Here is a 27,051-nt window from a genome sequence, read left to right on the forward strand (position 1 = left end):
TTCCACCTTTCTTAAACAGTGAACCACATTTGTGACCTTCCAATCCTCTGAAATTGCACACAATGCTTCAAGTGTGGCCTGTTACAGAGTCCAGAGGACCCCAAAAACCAGCAGTAATAGAAATGCACCACAACACAGGGTTACTTAAACAAAAGTAGTTTTTAATTATAATTGAACAAGAAAACAGAATTAAACTTTAACTTATTACTTAACCTACTTACTAAACGTAATTACTTAATTCCCCCCCCCCCCTCTAATATTAAGCGCAGATGTGTGCAATGTATATATAAGATTAGAAAAGTTATTTGGATCACGGTCCAATCTCACTGGTCGCAGGCAATTCTTGTACTGTGCATAGAAGTTAGCATTAACAAAATTCACCAGGGTTTGGTGCTTAACAGGCAAATGGTTACCACTCAGGAGGGTTCTTGCTGGTTTTCAGAGAGATTCCTTTTCCAGGACATCCACAACTGATTCCTTCTCAATCAGTCTTGCTGACGAAACTTGCCCCCTTCAGGGTTCTCCAGATGATCCTCTTTCTTTTAGACCGCCAGTCTTCTACGTTGACCAGGCAGCCTTCCAAAGTTTGTCATCTTGTCCTTCAAGAACTGATTTTTGTGTTTCTCCTTTCTATTTTCCACCCTCCCTCTCTGAGAGCAAAACTCTTCTCTGCCTGCAAAGATCACATGCTCTCCCAGGCAAGCTGTTGTCGATACTTTGTTGCCTCTTGCAAAAAGCATTCTGCAAAAATCCTGCAAATATTCTGTGTTTTAAAATGTGTGTGTGCAAACTGCTCCAACAATTCCTCCCAAACCACCTCTAAATACTCGGTCACAGGAAAATTTTATGTAGATGCAACATAAATTAATTTCTTTCTACTGCCTCATCCAATGAAGACAAACCTATTCTACATCTTTTTCTATTTATTTGTGTGGCTACTTTGAAGAAGATTGTGATGTGTACTAGCAGATTCCACTTTACATCAATCCTTTCAATGTTCTGCCATTAATCATACAGATTACTGCTATATTTGAACTCACAAAGAGTAACACGTCACATTGTCCAGATTGAACTTCAGCTGCTATTTCTCTGCCCAGATCTATAACTGATTTAATTTCTTGTGTATTCTTTGGTTGCCCTCCACAGTTCCTCCAAACTTAGACTCAACTTCAAGCTGACGAACTAACTACTTTTTCATCCAAGTCATAAATGGTAGAAATTATTGTGATCCAGATAATCTACTATCCAGCAAGATAGTATTCACTGTGGAACTGGAGAGAAAATAGGCAAATTCGAGTGGTCCAGCTCCTTCCTGAGTTAGGAGTTGATTTGCCTTAATTTCATTAAGGTAGGCAAGAAAGCCCCCAGCTGATAGACACAAGGGAAAGTCACCTTACGCGTCTTGAGTACTGGTATGATTGGGGTCCTTTAGAAGCAGATAGGGAGTTCAGATTGAGACAGTGAGAAATTGAAAATTTTTGAAAACACACCAGCCAATTGGTCCATGCAGGTTTTAAGGACGTGCTGAGATACACTGTCTGGGATGCATGCTTTTGACATGAGCCTCAGAAACTGTGAATACAGAATAACAAGTGTCTGTGCAGCTTGTGAGAGTATTGTAGACAGCACTTTCCTCATATCCTAATTTCAAAGTATCATTTTCCAAAGCATGAGCCACGATATCCCAAATTTAGATCTCTTTAATCCAATAAATCAAACTCTGAGGCTGTTACTTTATGTAGTTTTAATTCATTGATAGAACAATTAAACATTTTGCATAGCTTCGCAACAAGACTTTCATAATGGCGAATAACGATAAAAGCATGAAATAGAGATACAAAAGAAAAAGAAACTTTTCTTGTGTTCACACTTCCTTCACATCTTGTAGAATGAGAACCAGCACTTAGCCTGGGTAGATATTATGACCTATTACAACATAGTCACTATAGTAACACCACAATCAATAGTTCTCTTAAAGAGACAGGCACAAAATTAACTAAAAATCAAAAACACAAGATTTTAACCTTTACAAGTATATCCTCATTGCCCCTCTTGACATGAGCACACAAGGCACTGAATTGGTCCCAAAGAGATGATCCTATCTCATTTGGTTTATAGGATGTGATGGCATGCAAGGACTGTTACAGCTGCCAAGAATCCATTAAGCTGTCTTTTTGCATTGGTAATTACCTTCCAGAGGTTGATCCTTCACTTCTGTATGTCTCGGAATTGCTTGAACTGAATGGCGCAGATCTGATCTTCAGCAGGTTGTAAGCCTTGTTGCAAAAACACACCAAAATGCTGGAGGAACTCAACTGGTCTTTCAGCATCCATAGGAGACCAAGATGTACTGCCAAAGTTTCAGGCCTGAGTCCTCTTCAAGTAATAAGCAGAATGAGCGAAAAACAAACATCTCAAAATACAGACAGTAGGGATTTACAAATTGGATTGTAACACGAGTTTAACCTGCCAATTTGCCAGGCCAATTAATGGGTAGAATTTTAAAAAACTGCATTTCTAGGCAAACCAACCTGGAGGTGGATGGCCAACCACTGTACATACACTGAGTAGCTGCTGCTGGTCAACTTGTAAGCAATCATGGCTGCATTGGTAGAAAATGACATCAGTGCTTGTGTGCAATGGTTGTCTTCCTTACCCATAAACCCTCACACTGCTGGAACATGAGAGCAGTTCCAGCAGTGTGGAGGATTATAGGTAAGAAGGACAGCCATTGCTCCTGCCCCAACCCGTTCCCCGCCGGCCCACTCTGCTCCCAACAGCCCATGCCATTCCCTGCTAGCCCAACGGTGTTTGCCCTCCACCCCCCCCCCCCGTCTCCGACAGTGTTCCTCCCCTGGCCCCGACAGCGTTCTGACTCCGTCCTTGACCCGGTGCCAACAGCCCTACCTCAGCCACTTACCTGCGGGGCCTCGGTGACATGGTGAGTGCATGACATATCACTCACCATGTCACTTTTAGAGGCACCCTTAAATTTCCTGGTCGCTGTTTGACTGGGCAATTTAGAGTCCAGTGCATAAGGGGCTGTAGGGGCATGCTACGTGGGTAGGATACATGGGGCCCGAGCAGCCCCAGTTTGTAAACATCTAGTGCTAGCTGACAGAGGAATCCAGACCAACAAAAGGTGTTAATTGGATATGATAAGGGGAGAGGTAAGGATTGATTATGTCTGTGTGAAAGGAGACAGGGAGAAAGGAGTGAGACAGAGCTGGGGGAAGGTGACAGGGGAAGAAGTGGGGTGGGGGAGGGTAGTTTAACGAATGCCAGCGAAGTCAATATTAATGCCATTTGGTTGGAGGGTGCCCAGTCAGAAGATGAGGTATTGTTCCTCCAATTTGCGGGTAGTCTCAGTGTGGCAGTGCATGAGACAGTGGACAGACATGTCAGCAAAGGAATGTGATGGGGAACTGAAATGAGGGGCCAATGGCTATTGCAGTGGACAGAACCAAGGTGCTTAACAAAGAGATCTCCCAATCTGGGCCCAGTCTCTCCAATGTAGAGGAGACCACAACGGGAGCATCGGATGCAGGGGGTTATCTACTAAAATGGTTTCTTGCACCATTCTCAAGAAATCGGAAAAGTATAAGACACCACAAGGAGCAATAGAAATCCCATTTGGAAACAAAATCACTTTGGTGCTTGGAAATGGAAACTTTCACACAATCACTGTCATTCTGGATCTGTAGTTCCGCAGCGACAGCAGGCGGTCACGCCCCTCTGAACTGAACTTATTATCATCCAGGCTGAAAGAAAGAATATACAGAAAAGGACAGCCTTGATATTTCAATAATTACAAAAACATTATCCTCAAAAAATGTAAATCTACTGATAATCGCAGAAACACTCACTCAATAATTTTCAAGCTGCTGCAGTTCCTTGTGAGGGTTCGGAATTTTTCAACAGATTGGTCTGTAAAGAAGTTAGATGAAAGGTTCAGCTTCCTCAATGAGCAGACTCCAGAGAGACCAGAGACAAGATCTTCAGCACATGAATCATGAAGGTAATTTTTCCATAACCTGTGGATCAGAGAAAGAAATAACAGGAAATGAGGTATTTACCAGTGTTCATTTACACTACCACGAATAACAATTTATTACGACTCTTGCACTTACTGTAGTGTTTGTATTTTAGAGTTTGAGTTGTTCTTCAAAGCCTCACACAGCAATTTCATGCCGTGATCTTCTAGTTTATTACCACCCAGGTCCAAAACCTTCAGTGTGCAGCTTATACTGAGCACAGATGCAACATCACTGGCACAAGAAGCTGTGAGCTTAGCTGAGCAAAGACTGGGGATCACAAATGACAATAAAGAAAACCATATTTCAGTGTAAATCCCCAGGGTCCATTAAAAGATGGTGATAATAAACATGAAATTATTGAATAACATTTAGCATTAGCAAACTTGTAATTATGATTTAACAAACTGGTACTTACTGCAATTGCTCTAGCCTTTGGTTAGGTTTCTTCAGAGCTTCAGAGAGTGCTTTCAGCCCTGAATCCCCCAGGTTATTACAACTTAAGTTCAGAGATCTCAGTGACTGGTACTCACTGATAGTGGTAGCAAGGTCCTTCATGCAGCAAGCAGAGAGATTGTTATTTTCCAGTGTCAGTCAAGGATTGTGGAGGAAGGACAACCCATGAAAACGATTAAAGGAGAAATGGGAAATGAGAGCAAGATTCACTATCAGTGGAATTTATATATTGGCACCACTAACATTGTTACTCCGACAAATTATCAACATTTGATACTAATATATGTCAATAACCTAAATGTTCAGTACTGGACAGCCAATCATTATGAAGATGCAAAATGATACATTTGGTACTCACCCCAATTCCTGTATGTTCTTCAGATCCTTGAAGAATTGTCGCACCCCAGCATCACCCAACTCATTATTCCCCAGATACAGAGATATCAGTGACTGGTTTGTACTGAGGGCAGAGGAAAGATCATTGATGCAAGCAGCTGTGAAACTGTTAGCATTCAGTCTGAAAATGAGGGAGAGGAATGAACAGAAACAAAAATAATTACCTAATACACAAAGTGCATTTTCCAATAACTGGTTAATAGCAAAACAATTTTGCAGAATCAGGTACACACCTCAGGTATTGTATTTTACTGTCTGGGTTCTTCAAGAAAACAGACAGATTTTTCATCCCTGCATCTTCTAATTTGTTATTACTCAGGTCCAGTTCCAGCAGTGATTGATTTTTACTGAGAGCAGAGGAGAGATCTCCAGTACAATCAGCTGTAAGGTTGTTAACATTCAGCCTGAAGGATCAGTAACCAAGAGAGAACACAAAGAAAGAATCAATATAAATCCCGAGGGTATGCTAATAATCTTATTAATTACTCTAATATTTGTCTGCATACATGGTGGAGAGGGTCAGAACCTTTAAATGAACGCGAGTCCGCATTTCAGAAGACCTTTCCTGGATGTTGTCAGATACTCTCACACTTTTATAGGTGCACTGTGGAAAGTCCATGACTTCACAGCCTAGTTTGGCAATTCAAGTGACCCTATTACCCTTCCTTTAGGCAAAATGAACAGGAGGCCGAAGACTTGGTCCTCAAGGATCAAGTACAATTTCTTTCCAACAGCTCTGAGGATCTCCTTGTTACACTAATCATGGACTGCTCCAACACTACAAATGGTCTGTTTACTCAATTGCAAGTCGCTTTTTTGTACTGAGATTACTGTGGATATTTCTGTCATCTGTATTTATTGTCTCTTCTAATTAAGTTTACTTTGATCATTTTTTGTGTACCTGCACAGCTGTAGCAAGTAGGAATTTTGGTGCATATGCATTGACAAACATATGTACTGCATATTATGCAATTAATATTAATTGTTTACCCAATTATTACAAGCACATTAAATCTCAGTATTACTTACATCAGTTGCTGTATTTTACAGTTAGGCTCCTTTAGGACAGCAGACAGCAGTTTCACTCCTGAATCTCCAAATTTATTGTCCCTCAGTCTGCAAGCACATTGAGAAACATTTTGAATCAAACAATTGATCTACTACAGTTTCTGTAATTTTATATTTAACCTCAGGGTATTACTGTCAGATCTTTCAGTCAAAACACAAAGAAATGCTGGAGGAACTCAGCTAGTCTCGCAGTGTCCTTAGGACGTAAAGATATATTACCAGCATTTCAGGCCTGTGTCCTTCTTCAAGGAATAAGCGAAGAACTGGAAGGCATCAGAATAAAGACTGAAGACTGGAATCCAGGCTGACAAAAGGTGTTAATTGGATAGGATAAGAGGAGAGGTGAGAATTGATTTTGGCTCTGTGAAAGGAGACAGAAGAGAAAGAGAGAGAGAGAACTGGCGAAAGGCGACAGGAAAGAAATGGGGGGGGCTTTAAAATGGAAACTGAAGTTGATGTTCATGCCATCTGGGTGGGAGTGCCCAGATGGGAGACGAGGTGTTGTTCCTCCATTTTGAGGGTGGTTTCAGTCTGGCAATGCCTGAGAACATGGACAGACATGTCTGCAAGGGAATGGAATGGGGAATTGAAATAAGTGGCCACGCTAGTGCAGCAGTCACACCTGATGTGCTCAACAAAGCAATCTCCCAGTCTATGCTCAGTCCTGCCGACATGGAGGAGACCATAACAGGAGCACTCGATATAGTAGATGACCTCTGCAGATTCACAAGTGAAATGTTATTTCACCTGGAAGGGCTGTTTGGGGCCCCAAATTGTGGTGTAAGGGGAACATGTGGGCGCAAGTGGAGCATCTGTGGTTACAGGGGTAAGTGTCAAGGGGTCGAATTGTGGGGAGGGGCAAGTGGACAAGAGAGTCATGAAGGGAGCAAGGGGAGGAAAGGGGAATATTTCTCGAGTAGTGGGATCATGTAGTAGGTGGAGAAGGATATGTTGGACACAAAGACTGGTGGGGGTGGGGTGTAAGTGACGACAAGGGGAATCCTGTCCTTGTGGCATATGTGGGCAGAGGGGCCAGTGGAGATGTGAAGGTAATGGTGGATATGTGGATGAGGGCTGTTGATGGTAGTAGAGGGAAAGTTCATGTTCTCAGGCATCACTGATGATGTGGCATGGAAGGCCTCATCCTGGGAACAGATGCAACTGAGACATAGAAATTTAGAGAAGGGAATGGAGAATAGAGAGAAGGGATCTTTCAGTCAATCCATCTGAATTCTTAGGTGGCTAGGACACAACAATAAATATTCTCACTGAACGCTTTCATTGACTTTCCAAATGTCTTTCAAACTAATCTTATTCCCGATGACTGGATTTATTCCCCTGGTGCTCAGGAGTCTCACCATGTACAGGAAATTTCTCACTTATTTGCTTCTTCAAATCTGGATTTTATGGAGGAGATGGGAAATGTTTCCATGAATTGGATGTTAGCATAATTCACCCTGCAATTTACACATTAACTTGCAGAAAATTTCAGGGGAAATTATGCAAGATGCCACAAGGTGAAAAGGTGCTTAATGCTGCTCTTACACATCGATTACAATTAAATCAATCTTACTGAAATGATAACTGTTTATCGTCCCCTCACAAGGAGCAATTCTCAGCACTCTCATCCTTTGGGAACCACAAAATGACCTCTGGATGCGGGTTATATTTTGTGAAATCAGCTTCTCTCCTTTTTAACGGAATTGCTTGATGCTGTTTATACTATGAATCAACTGCACATTGATACACTGTCAACCCAATTTTCAGTTTGAGACAAATAAATAAATACCTCAACACTTCACATTTATGCAGTCCACGTCCCAGCCACTGGAGTCCATCATATTGAATGGAGCAATTTTGCAGGTCAAGTTCTTTTATTGTGTCACATAACTCAATAACATTAGTCAAGACAGCACAGTCAATGGGATTCATTTGCAGTCCACTGAATGTAACTTTTTTCACTAATCCAACAGTGGATTTAACAAGTGGGCGATTCTGAGACTCGAACAAATAGTGGAACAAGTTCAGGAGGTTCCTTTTACTGGCTTTGGAGTTCGTGTTTACAAGCTGTTTATGAACTTCTTCACCTATCCAGTCAATAACTTGTATGATCTTTTCTGAAGGAAATTCTCCCAAGAACTCTTCAAGGAGCTGATTTGATTGTGAGGAGAAGCCAGCGAGAAATCTGAGAATTAATTCGTATCGCTGATCTTCCTCCCTGTGGGCTTTCTCGAAGAGCTTCTTCATATCCTCAGGACTTGCGGTTAGGAATTGTGCGAGTGCTGCCACAAACTCTTGGATTGTGAGGTGTGGGAATGTGTATACCACACTCTGGGTAGTATCATCTCTCTCTAAAAGCTCCATCACAAACCCAGACAAGAACTGGGAAGGTTGCAGATTGTATTTGATCAAATCTCCTTCTTTAAACACAATGTTCTTCTCAGAGATTCCTTCAAAGGCCATCTCACCTATCTTCAGCATTACATCCCTCTCCTTCTTAAAACTGTGGTTTTTCAGGATGTTGCAGATATAACAGGAATATAATTCAGTGATGGTTTTTGGAATGCGATGCAATTTTTTGCCTTTCATGAAGAAAGGGCCCAGAGTTTGACCAAGGATCCAGCAATAAGAAGGGTTGAAGCTCATAGTGTACAGAATCTGGTTCTCTTCCACATGCTTGAAAAGAGCTGCTGCCGCTGTCTGATCTTCAAAAATCTTGTTAAAATATTCCTTCCGCTCTTCATGATCAAATCCCAGGATTTCAGCCCAGACATCTATCTCAGCCCTTTCCAATAAATTTAATGCAGTTGGGCGACTGGTCACCAACACTGAACATCCTGGGAGTAGCTTTCGTTGTATTAAACCATACACAATGTCAGACACCGCACACCAACACTCTGGATCTGTGCACATGTACTTTGGCTCTGTGTTTCTTCGATTGCCTGCAAAATCAATTCTTGTGTTGTATTCATCTAAACCATCAAATATAAACAATATTTCTTCTGGAAATTTCCAGATTTCCCTCAGGAGATGTTGAAGGTAGGGATATTGATCCAGAATCAGTTCTTGCAGGTTGACTCTGCAATTAATATCATTCAAATCACGGAATTTGAAAGAGAACACAAATTGGAATTTATGGTATATTTTTCCAGTGGCCCAGTCATGAACAATCTTTTGTACCATTGTTGTTTTTCCAATCCCTGGAACTCCAATCACAGCAGTTGAACTCCCAAATTTGGATTTACTCCGGGAAAAACTGCTGCAGAACAATTTATCAGTTTGGATTAATTCTATCTCTTTCTGTAGATGCTTCTCTCTCCAAACTTCATGCTCTTGGCCTCTTGCCAATAGTTCATGTTCTACAAGTTTCAAATCTCGAATGGTTGAAACGACTGTAAGCTGAGCATATCGATCAACCAGCTGGAATATCTTCACTGCCTCATTTGCCTGAATTGTCTTCATTCTCAGTTTTTCAGTTTTTTTCCTGAGCTCTTCCTTGTGTTTCTTTTGAATATCTTCAATAGAATAAAGCAGTTCATAATATTAGTTTAAATTGAGAAAGTCACTAATCATTAACATGGTTGCAAGAAATAAATTAACAGCTTAATTGCAGTGTAAAAAGTAAACATCAGTTTATAGCAATTTTTTTGACAGTGCTCAAGAATTGAAACAACTTTTCAAATCCTCACTTGATTACATGATGTCTAATGATAATGGTATATTTGTTCATGATATTTTAAACAGCCTGATCATTATTTAATCCTTTTTTTGGTAGTAATGTTCAGGTGAATATTTCAGACAACAGCTGGAAGAATGAGTTCTATCAATGTCACGGGAAAGTTAGACAGTGAATGTACTTGTATCTTATTGCTTTAGACATTTGGGCAGGTTATCTCGTGCATTAAGAGAGATCTCTAAAAAAGGCCAGGTTGCCCACTGGTGGTCCATTGACTGTTACGGTTAGAAGAATAGAACACTACAGCATGGAAAAAGGCCCTTCAGCCCATCTAGTCCATGCTAAACAACTATTCTACCTTGTTCTGTTAACCTGCACCCCGACCATAACCCTCCAGATCCTTCCTATCCATGCACATATTCACATTTTTCATAAATTTCAAAAATCAAGACCACTTTCACCACTTCAGCCGGCAACTCATTCCACATTCTCACCACTTACTGCGCAGTTTACCCTAGTTCCAATTTAAACATCTCATCTTTCACCCTTCTCCCATGTCTTCTAGTTCTTGTCTCATCTAACCTTAGTGAAAAAAGCCTGCCTGCATTTCCTCCATCTAGATCCCTCATAATCTTGTGTACCTAAATGTTTCTTTTATTACTTAGTGCACTGGAAGGCAAAGATAATCAACCAACATGATTTCTCATCAGGTTTCCTATAGCAAGGAACATCTACTTGCACCTCTGTAATATCATCCATTTTTTGCTCTTCCTTTGATGCTCAAATCACATTCCGTTCCTTCAACTCAGCTTTTGGTCAGTTGCTCTCCCAGCATTTTGCATGAGCTTGAGTTTGCCTGTGTTTGCAAAGCCCATATCCAAACTTACCCTGGAGAAAGGAGTTTGATTGGGGATTTAAGGGAAAATGGTTTTATTACAACTTCAACTTGCAACCACGGATATTGGAATCAGAAACATTTTAGAGACATTTATTCAGGTACTTAAAATATACAAGGCATGGAAAAACACAAACCAAGTGCAGGGAAATAGAATTATTATGTATGTGGTTAAAAAGATTGACATGGATGTGATGGCCAAAGGACCTGCTTCTGTGCTGTGACACTGTAATTGGAGTATACTGTCCACTAACCCTGATGAGTACAATTCCAAAATAAAGCTCAAGATGCTTGACCATCCAGGATATCCTGTCACCATCCTAAACAGTAACTGATGGACAGTCATGGCAGGGTATACCATTCAGAAAACGCAAGAACTCAGGTGGACCATGAGCTGACAAACAGAAGCTCCGATTCCTGCAATTGCATTCATTAAGGAGAAGGAAACAGGCACTTAGGAGTACCAGTACTATCAATTGAAAATCACGAGCCTCATTGCTTGGAAATACATCATTTGTTCCTTTAGCACCCAATAAACCTACTGACCTTCATCCTGCTCTAATTCAGGCATTCTGTGCCTTCTGAATTATCAATTTTTCCTTCTGTTGGCTCAAAACTCTGCCAATTCCCCCCTCCCCTCCACCATCCCCCCCCACTCTCTCCACGACCCCAATTCATTATTCTTTTCCCATTTTTTACAACAGGAATTTTACTGGTCTCACCTCTAAAGTGTATCCACATCAGAAAGCAACGATAAAGAACATTTAAATATTTTTGTCTTATTTCAGGACTCCGGTTTCATGTGGAATATCTTGCAATTCTTGGTTGTAGTTAAAGATTGACCAATATTCTTCAGGTACACAGTGGGACCAGATGGCATTTTAAGGTATTAAGGAGAGAATAGAGTTAATAATAGCCTTGGTTTGCATACAATGTTAATCGAAGTAAGAATTGCAAGAAATAACCACACAACCATAAATAATTCATAATATCCAGTTATATTTTTGCTTCAAACTGTTAAGTCGGTTTCTCTTTCTAGCTGTTGCCTGACTGATGATTATTTCCTGCATTTTCTTCTATTGTCACAATATCTGAATCTTGGAAGAATGGAAACTAGAATTTTTTTTTAAGTGTGATCAAGCAGAGATTTGGTGAAGGCAAAGGGGCCAAATAACTGGGTTCCAAGATTGAGAAATAATATTTTTTCTTGTTTTGAAGGCTTGTATTAAGAGCTACTGCTTATCCAGAAAATTCAGGACAACATTTCAAAGAGTAGACAGGCAATAATGTAGGACAATTTTGAATTGGCAATGGTTGGAGTACTTAAGAACAATCACACCCAGTAGTCAAACAGTGCAAGGCAACAATATGTACTGGGTTCACAGTTCTATTTTTTTTACTTTAAAATCTATTTTCAGGATGCAGTAAAGAGCAGCATTTAATTGGCAATCCCCGACTGTCTTTCAAAAGGCAGTCGTAAACCATCATCCCCTTGAAAGGCTGCAGTTCCTTTGCTAAAAGTCCTCCGCACACCCCCCCCCCCATATGATAACGTAGGGATTTTTAGACCCAGAGATGATGAAAAATTAACATGTTCATGGCAGGATGATGTTCAATTTGAAGCTGAATCTTTAGTCAGTAGTGTCTTCTGTGCTTCCTAGTGTCAGAGGTTGAAGATACAATGGGTGCAGTCAAAACAACCCATGCAATAAAGCACTCTTGCAACCCAGATACAATGAAAATGAAACAAATACAAGTTCAAAGAGGTCAATAATCCTGAAAGGTGGCAGGTTTCTTCAGCATTGCTGGATTGGGACTTATCCAAACCATTGAAAGCATTCTATCTTTCTCTTGATTAGTGACTTGTAGATTTTTAAAACCATTTTTAAATTTCAAGATGTGAGACTCACTTTTTTTTGCACGCATTGGCTTCAATATCTCATTTTTGATACATATATGGTCAGTTAAGTTTCAAAATCGCAGATTTTGACAATAGTGGGAGACTTGTCAACACTTGTGCCACTGAATGCTGAGGGTGGGTGGTTAGATTCTCTATTGTTGTAAAATTTCATTCCAAGCACCGTCGTGGCACAAATGCTGCTTCGAATATGAAAATGAACATTGTCATAAAAAATACCCCCTAATAAATGTATAAGAGAAGGGAGGTCATTGTAAGGGAAGGGATGGAGAAATGGCTATTAACCTTTACTACTATTGACACTGCGTGACCTGCCAAGTCTCTCCACCACATTTGTGGATTGCACTAGTCCCCAGCAACTGCAGATTTTCTGGTTTGATTCTATTCAGATGTAGACGAGGTTTCACACCGTTTCAGCACACAGACAGCTATTTTTGGGGGGGTGGTTACAGTATTCCAGGGTTCTGCCTGATCTATAAAAGGTTTCAGAGTTTGGTAGGACATTGCAAGGTATTTTCATAAATTTTGCTGTTCATGGCCTTGCTCGGAGTCTATGGAATTTCACAGCACCTACAGGGTGCTGTGATGGGAAATCCAGCTGAACTAGGCATGAAAATAATATGGATACAAGAGAAGGCTAAAAACTACACCTCACCTCCTGACAGGAATTATTGTGCAAGTGGTGGAACAGTTAAGTCTATAGTGTATTAGAAGATGAGCTTGCTTGGCTGAAATAATTTCAACAATGGACAATGGAATAACTCACTTGACCAGCACCTAATCTATCACCCTAAAAATTCCTTCTATTACTAGCAGTGTGCGAAATCTGCAAGTTACTTTGCAATTACTCAACTACAATCCAAAAAAACTCTCCAAAATCTGTTCAGGGAGGGCTCCATGCACACAACAGTAGTGCCAATTGTAGGTTCTCTATCCTCAAAGTCTCACACCTCTCTGATATGGAATTTTGCCATTCCATCATCCAAGTTCAAATCTTGGAATTCAGACTCAACAGCATTGTGGAAGCTCATGGAAGCAAATTTACCAGGAATGCACCAATACAAGAAAGGGCCCACTAACCACACGAGCATTTCAGAATGGATCATGAAATATGACCATATTTGCAGTTCCCTTATTGTTGAAAAAAAAATTAAAATCTAATTTGTCACTTACCTTTCAGTTGAGTGGGAACTTCAGGAAAATCACGGATTAATTTCATGAAATCCGCTGGATCAGTGCCTGTTCAAATAATTTAAATTTTGTATTGTAATAAATCCATGTAACTCTATGATAAAATATGGACATTTTGAATGCAGCATGCAATTTTCTTCTTACCCAATTCATGTATCTCTTTTAGCACTCTCTTCAACTTTGGTAATCTATTTATCATTTTCACAAAGGATTCCCACATAACTTTTCGGGCAGCAGAGCCTTTTCCCATCACAAGAGTGAAAAGAACTTTGGAACTATAGGCCTTGCTCTGTTGCTCCACCACTTTCTGTGGACAATAATAATTGTTGATCAGAGAGAAAGACAAGCACAGGAAACTGACATTTTCCAGTGAGAGAATCTCGAACAATGTATCCATTGGATAAAGAAGTGATTGGAAGAATAATATTCTGTAAATGAATATTCTGTAGAAACCGGACAGCCAAATCAGCGCTGTCTGTTCAGACATTCAATAAGATTTTAAACTGATACTCATACTGACACTTGCACTAATCCCTCTGACTTTAAAAATAGATCCAACGGAGAGGAGTCACGTGATGGGAAAACCAGCCCTCTCCAGAAAAAAAGGAAGTTAGGAAAAGACAAAGCACAACAAAGAAATAGAAAATAAAGTTACAGAGAAGAGAAAGAAGATGGCACCCAAGAAGGAGAAAGTAAAAACAACTGGGAAAAAAAGAAAAGTCACCAGAGAAGAAAGAAGAAGGCCTTACCTGCATGAAGGAACAGGGAGTTGTGGTGGCGAGGAGCGCCCGATCCCCAAGGCTGGTGCCTGCCCTGTGGAGTCACGACCTCCCGACCAGTGGACTTCAAGCAAGAGTGCGCAATCAAAGGAAAAAGAGGACACTGATGGGAGGGGGGCTCAGCAGAGGAGAGGGCAGGCACAGTGCGATCAGCTGAGGGATGCCCGACACCAGGGCGCTCAGCTGGAGGACAAGGAAGGCAGCAGAGGAGGAAGTGAGGAAACAGACGAGGGAGAATGACGGAGGGGTGACCGACAAGAGGATCAACGGCAGAAGGCCCGACAGACAAGCAGTCCAGGAGGGGAGGACTAACAGCAAGAGGCCCAGCAAAGAGATAGAAGCAGCTCATCAGGAAAAACAGAAGAGACACAGACACAAAGAGAAGAAGACACAAACACAGGTACAGACACAGAAGAAGAGGAAGAAGAAGACCAAGATCTTCACAGAGAAATGGAAGGTAAAACTGATGGACAGAATATAGATAAAGCTTTTTTTGAATAACAAATGAGATCATTAAAAGAATGGTTATCATTCGAATTTAGTGCAATTAAAAGGAAAATGAAAAAAGCAGAAGATAAAATGCAAAGTTTAGAGCTGGTCATGACAGAAATAGGGAAAAATATGGAAGAGCAGGAAACGGCTGTAGAAATGGAAGTAAATGACAAGAGAAAAATTGGCAGAAAGTGACAAAAAAATTAAAGAGACACAAGAGTTGTTATCTCAGAAAATTGATATGTTGGAAAATTATAGTAGACGAAACAACATAAAAATAGTGGGCCTGAAGGACGGTGAAGAAGGCACAGACATGAAGGAATTTATAAAAGGATGGATCCCGAAGATCCTGGGAATGACAGAAAGCAGGAAGAAATGGAAATAGAAAGGGCACACAGAGCACTAGCTCCGAAGCCACAGGCACATCAAAAACCAAGAACCATCTTAGTAAAATTTTTTAGATATACGACAAGAGAAAATATACTGGAATGGGCAAGCAATAAAGTTAGAGAAGATAATAAGCCATTGGAATACAAGGGTCAAAAAATATTTTTTTACCCAGACACAAGTTTTGAACTTTTAAAGAGGAGGAAGAAGTTTAATACAGCAAAAACGATTTTATGGAAAAAAGGTTATGAATTCATGTTAAGATATCCAGCCCTGCTTAAAATATTTATACCTGGGGAGCAAAACAGACTGTTCTCAGATCCAGAGGAAGCACAAGAATTCGCAGAACATTTGCAGGACAGAAGAGATGAAGAACGGTGATAAAGTGTATATATGTAAAGCTGTAAAGAACTAAAGAAGGTAAAGAGAAGGGAAGGAAGGAAGCAAGGGGGAAAAAAGAGAGCTTTGTTGTATGTGTAAAAAAAAGTGTTTTCTGGGGGGGCTGGGGGGGGGGGGGAGGAGAGGGAATAACCTTTACTGCAAAATCACTTGATGCTTGCGAGCAAGATCGCAATCCAAATGGAAAGGGAAGTTGTGGTTGTCCGGCAAGGGATAAGGGGCAACTCAGAGAGGGGGGGAGCATTTGGGGTTAAGGTATAATTGGGTGTGGGAACTGTTGGAGTATCTTATGTTTTAAATGTGTTGTCATACATTGAGTTTAATAAGCGAAAACTAAGAGATCAAAATGGGAAAAAAGGGGATGAAGGAGGCGAGGAAGTGGAAAAGAAGTGTAAGCAAGATATAAGATGGCCACGTTGAATTCTATGATTATAAACATTAATGGAATACATAACCAAATTAAAAGGAAGAGGCTACTAAATTTATTGAAGAAGGAAAAAATAGATATAGCATTTGTGCAGGAAATGCATCGAACTGAAGTGGAATATAACAAATTAAAGTGAGACTGGGTAGGACATGTAGTGGTAGTATCATATAATTCAAAAGCTAAAGGTGCAGACATATTAGTTAACAAAAATATACCAATCAAAATAGAGGTGGAAATAATAGATCCAGCAGGGAGGTTCGCAATGATAAAGAGTCAGATATACTCAGAGTTTTGGAATTTGCTCAATATATATGCGCCTAATGAGGAGGATCAAAAGTTTATGCAGGATATTTTTTTGAAGATTGCAGACACACAAGGAAATATATTGATAGGAGGGGATTTTAACCTTAATTTGGATCCAATGTTGGGTAAAACTGGACAAAAGACAAGCAAAAAGAATAAAGTAGCCAAATTTATGGTTAAGTCAATGTAGGAAATGAAATTTATGGATATATGGAGGAGGCAGCACCCAAGAGAGAAGGAATATTCATATTATTCGAGTAGGCACAAAACATACTCAGGGATTGATATGTTTTTGTTGAGGGCCCATATTCAAGGGAGAGTTTGGAAAACTGAAGTATAAAGCTAGTCTACTATAAGATCATTCATTAGCAATAGAACTGAAGGACATCCCACCAAGAACATATAGATGGAGGTTAAACTCCATGCTACTTAAAAGGCAGGAATTTAGAGAGTTTATTGAATGACAAATTAAAACATATTTTGAAATAAACACAGAATCAGTGAAAGACAAATTTATATTATGGGACGCAATGAAAGCCTTCATTAGAGGGCAGATAATAAGTTATGTAACCAAGATGAAAAAGGATTACAATTGGAAAATAGAGCAGTTGGAAAGGGAGATAGTAAGTATAGAAAGGAAATTAGTAAAAAGGGATGATATGATGAAAAAGAGAGAATTGGCGGACAAAAGAATAAAATCTGAAACATTACAAACGTAAAAGGTGAAGAAGAACACAATGAAAACAAAGGAAAAGTATTATGAACTGGGAGAAAAAAACACATAAAATATTAGCCTGGCAACTTATAATAGAACAAGCTAAAAGAACTGTATTGGCATCAAGGAAAAAGGACAAACAAATTTCATAAAACCCAACAGAGATTAATGAAAACTTTAAGGAATTTTATGAACAACTATGCCAAACTGAGAATGAGGGGAAAGATGATAAAATAGAATGATTTTAGCAAAAATTGAACTGCCAAAATTGAAAGAATAGGAACAAAACAAACTGATAAAACGATTTGAAATTAAGGAAGTACAGGATATATTAAAAAACCTCCAGGAGAGGATGGATTCCCAATAGAATTTTATAAAACATTTAAAGAGTTATTAATTCCTCCTCTCCTGGAAGTAATGAACCAGGTATAAGAAACACAAAACTTGCCAGATACATGTAAGATAGCAATAATTAAAGTAATACCAAAGACGGGGAAGGATCCATTAACACCAGCTTCATATAGACCAATATCTCTACTTAACTCAGATTATAAGATGATAGTGAAATTATTAGCAAACAGATTGGCTGATTGTGTACCAAAAATAGTAAAACAAGATCAAAGTGGATTTATTAAGAAAAGATGAACAGCGGATAATGTCTGTAAACTTATTAATCCAATTCATGCAGTTCAAGGAAATAAGAAGCCAACAGTGGCTATTGCTTTAGATGCAGAAAAAGCCTTTGACAGAGTAGAGTGGAATTATTTATTTAAAGTATTACAGAAGTTCAATCTACCAGAAAAATATATAAATTGGATTAAAGCATTGTATAATGGACCATTGGCAAAGATAACAGTAAATGGATATGTATCAAATCAATTTAAATTAAGTAGGTCAACTAGACAGGGATGTTCATTATCCCCCTCATTGTTCGCCTTAGCAATAGAACATTTGACAGCACTGATAATAATAGAAAATAAACTAAAAGGGATAAAAGTAAAGGAGAAGGAGTATAAAATCATCTTATTTGCAGATGACGTCATAGTATACCTAACAGAACCAGAGATATCAATAAAAGAATTACATAAGAAATTGAAGAAGTATGGTGAAATATCGGGGTACAAGATCAATGAAAAGTGAAGTGATGCCAATGAGTAACGCAGACTATACAGAATTTAAAAAAGAATCACCATTTAAATGGCAAGCACAAGCAATCCGATATAATAACTTAAGCCACTTGAACAAATTAAATTATTATTGCAGTAAGACTTAGAACATTGGAAAGAATACCGCTAATGTTGATAGGGAGGGTAAACTGCATTAAAATGAACATGTTCCCAAGGATATAATACTTATTTCAAATGTTACCAATTCCATTAACAGAATTTTTTAAAAATGAACTAAAGAGAATAATAAGGAAATTCTTGTGGAAAGGGAGGAAACCGAGGGTAGCGTTAGATAAATTAACAGAGAGGTACAACCAAGGTGGTTTGCAGTTAGCAAACTTTAGAAATTATTATAGAGCAGCACAATTAATGTATTTATCATTTTTTAATTAGACAAGGAAAAAACCAGACTGGACTAAGATAGAACTAGATAAAATAGGGGAGAAGGTACTGGAACATATACTTTATAAGTGGGATGAGAAGCTGGTGCAATATAATAGCTCACCAGTATTGCATCATTTACTTAATACATGGAAGATCCATTTAGAAAGGAAAAAAAAATGAATACCAAATACCAAAATTATTATTGATGCAAAATCCACTAAAACCTTTTACAATAGATAACCTTTCCTTTAGAGAATAGGAGAGAAAAGGAATCAAAAGAATAAAAAATTGTTCTTTGGGAAATAATTTATTAACATTTGAACAGTTGAAGTACAAATATGGAATAACTCATGGTACAATGTTTGCATATCATCAACTTAAAGCTTATATAAAGGATACATTGGGAAACAGATTGAGATTACCTGAAGGAAGCAGTTTTGAATATGTGATTACAGACACAATGATAATTAAAAGATTTATAATCGAGTCCACGCTGCTGAAGATCCAGCTGCGCTGGATGGGTCACGTCTCCAGAATGGAGGACCATCGCCTTCCCAAGATCGTATTATATGGCGAGCTCTCCACTGGCCACCGTGACAGAGGTGCACCAAAGAAAAGGTACAAGGACTGCCTAAAGAAATCTCTTGGTGCCTGCCACATTGACCACCGCCAGTGGGCTGATAACGCCTCAAACCGTGCATCTTGGCGCCTCACAGTTTGGCGGGCAGCAACCTCCTTTGAAGAAGACCGCAGAGCCCACCTCACTGACAAAAGGCAAAGGAGGAAAAACCCAACACCCAACCCCAACCAACCAATTTTCCCTTGCAACCGCTGCAATCGTGTCTGCCTGTCCCGCATCGGACTTGTCAGCCACAAACGAGCCTGCAGCTGACGTGGACTTTTTACCCCCTCCATAAATCTTCGTCCGCGAAGCCAAGCCAAAGATAACGAACATGTACATTAAGCTGCAAGTAATGGAAAATGAAGAAATAAACTATAAACCTTAACAGAAGTGGGAAAAGGATTTAAACATAAAGATAAAAAATGAAGTATGGGAAATGTTATGTTCTGGAACTATGAAGAATACAATAAACACAAGGTTATGCATGATACAGTATAATTGGTTACACAATATCACTCCTCAAAAATGAAAAGAATGGGATTCAACATTATCAGATAGATGTTTTCACTGTAAGAAGGAAATGGGAACAACAGTACATGCAATTTGGGCATTTACGAAAGTGAATACGTTTTGGGAAGAATTAAATCAGATATTAAATAAAATCACAAAAAATAACACACCAAAAAATCCAGAGATCTTTCTTTTAAGTAACATAAGAAGTAAATTAGGCCTCAAATTGGATAAATCGCAATAAAGATTCATTATGATAGCCTTAGCAATAGCAAAAAAAAATATAATGTCAACTTGGAAAATGGAAGAGAGCCGGAGAATACAGCAATGGTACATAAAATTAATAAATGTATTCCATTGGAAAAAATAACCTATAATTTAAAAAATAAAGTCACATTGTTTGAACAAATTTGGGAACCATACATGGAACATAACAGAGAGAGCTTGCCTCGGACCTCCATCCCCTAAAATGATAAGAAGACAAAACGACTAGATTCAGTATGTAACAAATTGATCATGCATTTTTCTTGTTTACTTTCCTTTGTGTGAAGATATTGTTTAATGGTTTTATTGTATATGTTGAATATTTATGGGTTTTGGAGGAGGTGGGAAGTGGGGAGGGAAGGAAAGGGGAAAAAAGGGAGAAAATGACACTGTGTATATTTAATGAGAAATGTTTGTACATATTTTGGTTGATACGGTTCACAGTGTGAAAACAAAAATACATCCAACATGTCTCAGTGAAAATGCTACTAGGATGGAGCAAACTTGAAGGAGAGAATTTTAAAAAAACTGATCATCCTAAATATAAAGGTAACAGCAAGAATCAGTATAACAAATACAGTGAGGAGGAGTGGGGAAGAGAAATACTAACAAAGGAACAAATAGCATTTGTTATAATGGGATTGTAATTTGATAGCTACCACTGAGAAAAAGGAAATACTTTTGACAATAATTTCACTTGCACATTAAATAATACATGTGTGTATAAATTGGACAGCATGGTTGTATCGTGATTAGCGCAAGACTTTTACAGCGCTAGTGATCGAGACCCGTTTTTGAATCCTGTGCTGTCAGGAGTTTATACTTTCTCCCTGTATCTGAGTAGTTTACCTTGGAGGCCCAGGTTTCCTCCAACTGTTTGAAATGTACTGGGGGTGGGGGGATGGGAGTGGCAGGGGAGTAGGTTAATTGTGTGGAAATTGGGAGACATGTACTAGTGGGACGAAATTGCCTGTTAATTTGTTGTGTTTAAATTTTAAAAAAACACAGCATGACTCCAGGCAAAGTAATTTTGGTGGCAGGTTACTGAAGGGAAAATGAACCATAGTAAACCTGTAGAAGTAGAAAAAAAATACAGAAATGCTGGAGGAACTCAGCTGGTCATGCAATGTCCAGAGGAGGTAAAGATATATAACATTTTGCACTTCAGCCCTTCATCAAGATAAAAAGGGCACAGGCCCGAAATGTCAGTTATATATCTTTACCTCCTGTGGGTGCTGCGAAAACCACTGAGATCCTATAGCATTTCTTTATTTTTACTACAATCACAGCGTCTGTAGGTTTTCATGTTTTACTCCATGTTTAATAATGACAGTAGTGGGTCTGTGGCCATTTGATCGACCTCTCAGTGAAGAATATCAAAAAGACAACATCTTAAAATTAAGATTTTTTTCTCTAAAAAAAATGGACAAAATAAGTATTAAGAAACCAAGGCAGCCAAGAACAAAAATGGAAGAAGCTTCTACTCAGCCAGGAACATGGAGCAAAAGCCAAAAAAGGAGTGGCGCAAGAGCGACCTTGGGCCCGACGGACCCTGGTAGAGCTGGGGAGTCAAGACAATAATCAAATATTATCCTGGAGAAAATGGAAAACTTGAGCAATCGATTTGCTGGCGTCGAAAATGTAATGAGAGACACGACTGAAAGGATGACTGAAATTAAAGAAATCGATGAAGACTTAATGGAAAGAATGAACCAAGCAAAAGAAGACTTGGTAAAAACACAGGATAAACTAAAAGCTTTGGAGAAAGATGCAAAGCAATGGGTGTCGGACAGACAAGGTCTGCTGGACAAGATTGACCATATGGAGAATTTTAGCAGACAAAATAATGTTTAAATTATTGGACTGAAAGAAGGAATCAAGGGAAGAGATCTGGTGAACTTCTTCAAAACATGGATCCCACAAGTGCTGAGAGAAGACAAATTCAGAGAAAAATTGCATATTGAAAGGGCTCACCCGACCTTCGGTCCCAGAAGAGCTGGTGATCAGTGACCACAACCGGTCCTGGTAAGACTTTTGATTTACTGGGAATGGGAAACAATTCTGGGAGCAGCATATGAATACTCTAAGTAAAATAATGGCATGCTGGAGATTGACCATGAAAAAGTGCTATTCTTCCAAGATTTTAGTCCTAGTTTGATTAAGCAAAAGAAGTAATTTGATGATGTAAAAAGGCAATTGCATTTCAAAAACTAGAAATATTCGATGATATACACTGTGACTCTGAGGGGCAAAGCAGCAGAAGGTAATCTATAATTTTTCAAGACTAAGAAAGAGGTGGAAGACTTCCTGCGAGGTTTATGAAAAGACTAAGGTTGCCAAAGAAGACCGTGAAGAATGTTTACAATGGGACTAAGTAAAAGTTATATTAAAAAAAAACATTTTGTATTTATTGTTGAAAAGAAAATTTTATTGAAATGTTTACAGAGAGTTCAGAAAATTGGGAAAAGTAGTAGCAAAGTGAAGACTTGGTCCAAGGGGGAGAATGGTGCCCAGAGAGGAGTATATATAAAAGATGGAGTTCTTCATCCTTGAGAGATTCCTTGGGCTTTTTTCATGGCTTTCGGGGTTTCCTGTTTACGTCACAGTCAGGGCAGGGACACTATGTTTTTTTTAAAGGGGAAAGATCACTATTATTTAAACAATCAAAAAGGCTTTTATTGTTCAACAATATTTGTTTAAAAAATCAATATGGATAGAATGTTAAAATGTATTAGTCTTAATGTTAATAGGATAAATGGAATAGTGAAAAGGAGGTGGATTTCGGCATACATATAAAATTAAAGACAGATATAGTCTTTCTATAAGAAACACCTCTTATTAAATTGGAACATGCTAAATTAAAAAAAGGATGGGTGGGACAAGTAACATCGTCTACATTTGGCTCAAAAGCAAAAAAAGTAGCATTCCTAATTAAAAATAAATACCAATAATAATAGAAGATACACTGACTGACCAAGCCAGAAGATTTGTATGACATATTGTAAAATTTATGCAGAATCATGGACATTTACGGACATCTAATGCACCAAATTATGATGATGAAGCCTTTATGAAGAATATCTTTTTAAAAACAGCAGATGGAAGACAAAATATACTGGTTGGAGGAGACTTCAATTTCTGTCTAGATCCAATATTGGATAAATCGGCCAGAACAGTGACAAGGGCAAAAGATGCAAAAATGACACGATCGTTTATGAAGGATTTAAATTTGATTCATATATAGAGGCAGCTTAATCCCTTAGAAAGAGACTATTTGTTCTACTCAAGGATACATGATTCACATACAAGGATTGATTTGTTTTTAATGTCTGCGCAGTTAAAAAGTAGAGTGTGTTTAGATGGCGTCTCAATACCACACTGTTGAAGAGTAAGGACTTTTGTAAGTTTATTAAGAGACAGATAGAACCATTTTGTAACTCTAATCTCCTTTCTACTGATAATTGCTTTTTAATATTGGATAGGCTTAAAGCCTAAGAGGACAAATTATTTGTTATACAAAAAAAATCTTAAGAAAGAAGCTGGATGGTCTAGAGAAAGACATACAAAATTGGAAAAAGATTCTCAGAGAACAGGGTTACAAGAAAAATATAGATTATTAGAGAATAAAAATTGAAATATGACACATTATAAAACATAGAATGGAAAAAAACTATATTTAAAAACCAAAAATATTATGAATTAGGAGAATGGGTGCAAAAGTTTTATCTTGGCAGTTAAAGAGGAGTTATCTAAAATATATAATCAAAAAGAAATAAATAGGATTACATTGAAGATAGATGGAATCAAATATTTAGGAATAATGACAGATAATAATTTATGGAACTTATATAAATTTAATTATACTCTTAGAAAAAGAGAAAAATTTACAGAAATGAAAAGACCTGTTGATTAGTGGGAAGAATAAATGGTATTCTGCCAAGATTACAGCATCTTTTCAATTGTTGCCGAGTGCCCGACCAAAAAAATTAGTTAAATTATTGAATAATTACATAAGACAATTCCTATGGAATAACAAAGTGCCGAGAATTTCATTGGAAAAGTTAACAATGTGGAAGGACATCTGGACTTTAAGAAATACTATTTATCAGCACAAGAAAGATTTTCTTTCATTCCTTTTTACAAAAGACAGTCCCCTTTCTTGGATCCAAATGGGATTGAATTCAATAAGAAACAGCGAAGGATTTTATTTATTAACATAAAAGACAGATAACCCTAAAATAATACATAGGATTAGAATATGGCACAAAATAAATGAGTATACTGGGGAAAAAAAAGCAGGTGTCTCATTAAGAACACCCTTGAGTAAAACTATTACTACCTATGAATCTGGGTAACAAAATATTGAATTCATTGTATGATAAAAGGATTAAGATATATTGATGATTGTTATGTGGTGGGATCTCTCATGTCTTTTGAACAATTACGAAATAAATATGGAGCAGCTAATGGGACTTTCTTTTGTTTTCTCCAGCTAAGGTCGTTCCTAAGAGAAAGGCCCCACTTGAAATTAGTGAAGTGGAATGAATTGTAATTAGTGAAGTGGAATGAATTGAAATTAGTGCAGTTGAATGAATGATTTGGCAGGGGAATACACTTAAATGTATAACCAAGATGTACTACACTCTCCAAAATGAAAGTGGGAAACTAGGTTTACAGAGATCGAGAGAGATGGGAGTTGGATCTAGGTGTTGCAATAATGGAAAGATGGTGATTTGATTGATGTTTGGATAGCATGACATCAATTATAAGTTTATGATGGGCATAAACAAAGTATTAAAGGAGGGCATATACAAGTGCTTCAACCGCAGGTGGTCTGATTAGGATCAGACATAAGCTGTATTTGTGATGCAGTGCCAAAATGCTAGTCTGATAAATTTATGAACAGCTAATTGGAGATCTCTAACAATAATAAGTTGGAATATATAAGGGTGATAGAGAGACTAGTGACTTGGAGCTAGGAAGTAAAAAACTTCCAGAAGATGGTGCAGATCACTCTCCAGTCTGCATTGAAAGACACTGAGCACCCAGGAGTAAATATCTCCAGTGAACTATGCTGGTCCACAAATATTGATGCACCAGCACCTCTAATTCTTGAAAAGCCTGAGAAAATTTGGCAAGTCACCTGCCTTCCTCAAATTTCTACATTTGCACCATTGAATTTATTCTATCAGGGTGCATCACCACATTGAACAAGAAATGCTTTGCCAAAGATCACAGGAATCCGTAGAAGGTTGTGAACTCAATTCAGTCCAACATACAACTCCTGCCCCTTCAATGACTTCATCTATTCTTTCTGCTGCTTCAGAGAAGCAATGAACATACCAAGTCTCATTGCATCCATCATATACTCTCCACCTTCTATTGGAAGGGAGATTCACAAGTGTGATATCACACACCAAAAAATTGAAGGAGAGTTTCTTTCCTGCTGTTATTAGACTCTTGAACGACCTCCAAAACAATGAAATTAATTAACCTTTGCTCTGTAACAACTGATACCTGTCACTCTACTGCCCCACATTGTGATTTCTTGCTGTACTAGTCTGGGATGTGTAATTACTCTGCTCACACTGCACTTCCCTTGGTATAAAGGGACAATAAACTTAAACTTAGAGCAATTCAGAAATAGTGCATGTAGCTTGGGAGAAGTAGTTGTGGGGTGAGGGAATGAGACTCCTCAGACGTTAAAAAGTGACATTAACTGCTTTATTTAATCACTTTTAAACTAATCAATGATTTTTTTTCATCCTTCTTCAGTATAAAAATTAAAATAAATGCAGTTAGGATTTAATGACAAATTTCAAACAAACACCATTGTGGTGTCATATTAGTTGCAGAGAAGCAGCTTGTAAAAGTTTGGTGATGCATTGATTTAACTGCACATGCGTAATTGAAGTTGTAATCCATTTTTCCAAATAAAAGTGCCAAGATAGGCAGTTGCTTCTATCTCAAGAAGCTCCCATGTGATGAAGCTTTTTAATTCTGTGTGGCTTTTGGATAAATGTCCCTCTTTAGGCCACCTGCAGTGGCTCAGTAAGTAGAGCTGCCTCATAGAGCCAGGGACCAGCTGTCTGACATTTGCAGGTTCTCCATGAGTCTGTATGTGGTTTGTCTGGGTATCCCGAGGATATGCAGATTGGATGACTGATTTGCTGCTCTAAATTGCCCCTCACAAAGGTGAGCAGTAGACTTTGGGAGGGCGAGAAAAGAATATTGCTGAGCATGGGAGGAAAATATGGGATTTATGTCAGATTAATGTAACTAGTTGGTCGATGGATGACTTTTCTGTGCTATATCTCTATGAAACGCCATTTGAAATGTCTTTGCTGGCGGAGGTACTATAAAGGCAATGATGTAACGGCAGCATTGCTGCTGGTGCGGCTCTGCAGAGAATCGCCGCAGGGTTGAACTGCCCAGTCTGACTGCCGTCAACTCTATACAGGTTTTAAACAGCCTGTTAAAGGAACCAATGGTGATATTATTTAAAATCCTGCCATCGCGGGGTCTAGACGCAAGATGGCGCACACCTATGATCGGCAGCTGTCACGACAGGTTCCATACTCCAGGTAAGCAGAGGACTGCATAGGGCACCAGAAAGTGGAAGAACACCCCACTTGAGAAGCAGAGGAGATGACCCATGGCACGGTGACCATGGCGCCGGACCAGTGAGGGGGCTCTCTCTGCAGCTGAGGACACACAGGTGGCGGGGCTGTTGCTGACTCAAGGTGAGGAACCCATGGAGGCTGCGGACTGGTGGAAGCTGTGGTCAAAGGATTCACAGAAGGCTGCGAATTGCTCATGGCTGGTTGAAGGGGTACCAGGTATTGGAACTGGGATGTGAGAGGGTGCTGAGAGCGCTGAAAATTTCCTAGTCATGTTGGAGGTTTGGATCTGGAGCTCGGGTTGCTGGTGGTTCAGACTGAAGTTTATGGGGCTATGGAGGATGCATGG

The 27,051-nt window shown here is 38.8% G+C and overlaps 1 protein-coding gene across 4 annotated transcripts in view; it reads right to left on the reverse strand.

The window, feature by feature from the left end:
• Positions 1-1,729: 1,729 nt before the first annotated feature.
• LOC138764894 (NACHT, LRR and PYD domains-containing protein 3-like) overlaps positions 1,730-27,051 on the reverse strand; it is a 56,587-nt gene continuing 31,265 nt past the window's right edge. For 2 of the 4 annotated variants that reach the window (XM_069941323.1, XM_069941324.1), the window contains 7 exons: positions 13,779-13,941; positions 13,617-13,682; positions 7,744-9,469; positions 5,916-6,002; positions 5,120-5,290; positions 4,849-5,007; positions 4,461-4,586 (listed from right to left, as the gene is read on the reverse strand). In XM_069941323.1, coding sequence (XP_069797424.1) covers positions 4,550-4,586; positions 4,849-5,007; positions 5,120-5,290; positions 5,916-6,002; positions 7,744-9,469; positions 13,617-13,682; positions 13,779-13,941 — 2,409 coding nt within the window. In that variant the 3' untranslated portion in view covers positions 4,461-4,549. Of the gene's footprint in view, positions 3,762-3,866; positions 4,035-4,130; positions 4,305-4,452; positions 4,630-4,848; positions 5,008-5,119; positions 5,291-5,915; positions 6,003-7,743; positions 9,470-13,616; positions 13,683-13,778; positions 13,942-27,051 lie in introns of those variants that run through there. The other 2 variants (XM_069941326.1, XM_069941325.1) reach the window with 2 other exon arrangements.

The sequence above is a fragment of the Narcine bancroftii genome, chromosome 5, assembly GCF_036971445.1.
Source record: "Narcine bancroftii isolate sNarBan1 chromosome 5, sNarBan1.hap1, whole genome shotgun sequence".
NCBI classification, from domain to species: Eukaryota; Metazoa; Chordata; class Chondrichthyes; order Torpediniformes; family Narcinidae; genus Narcine; species Narcine bancroftii.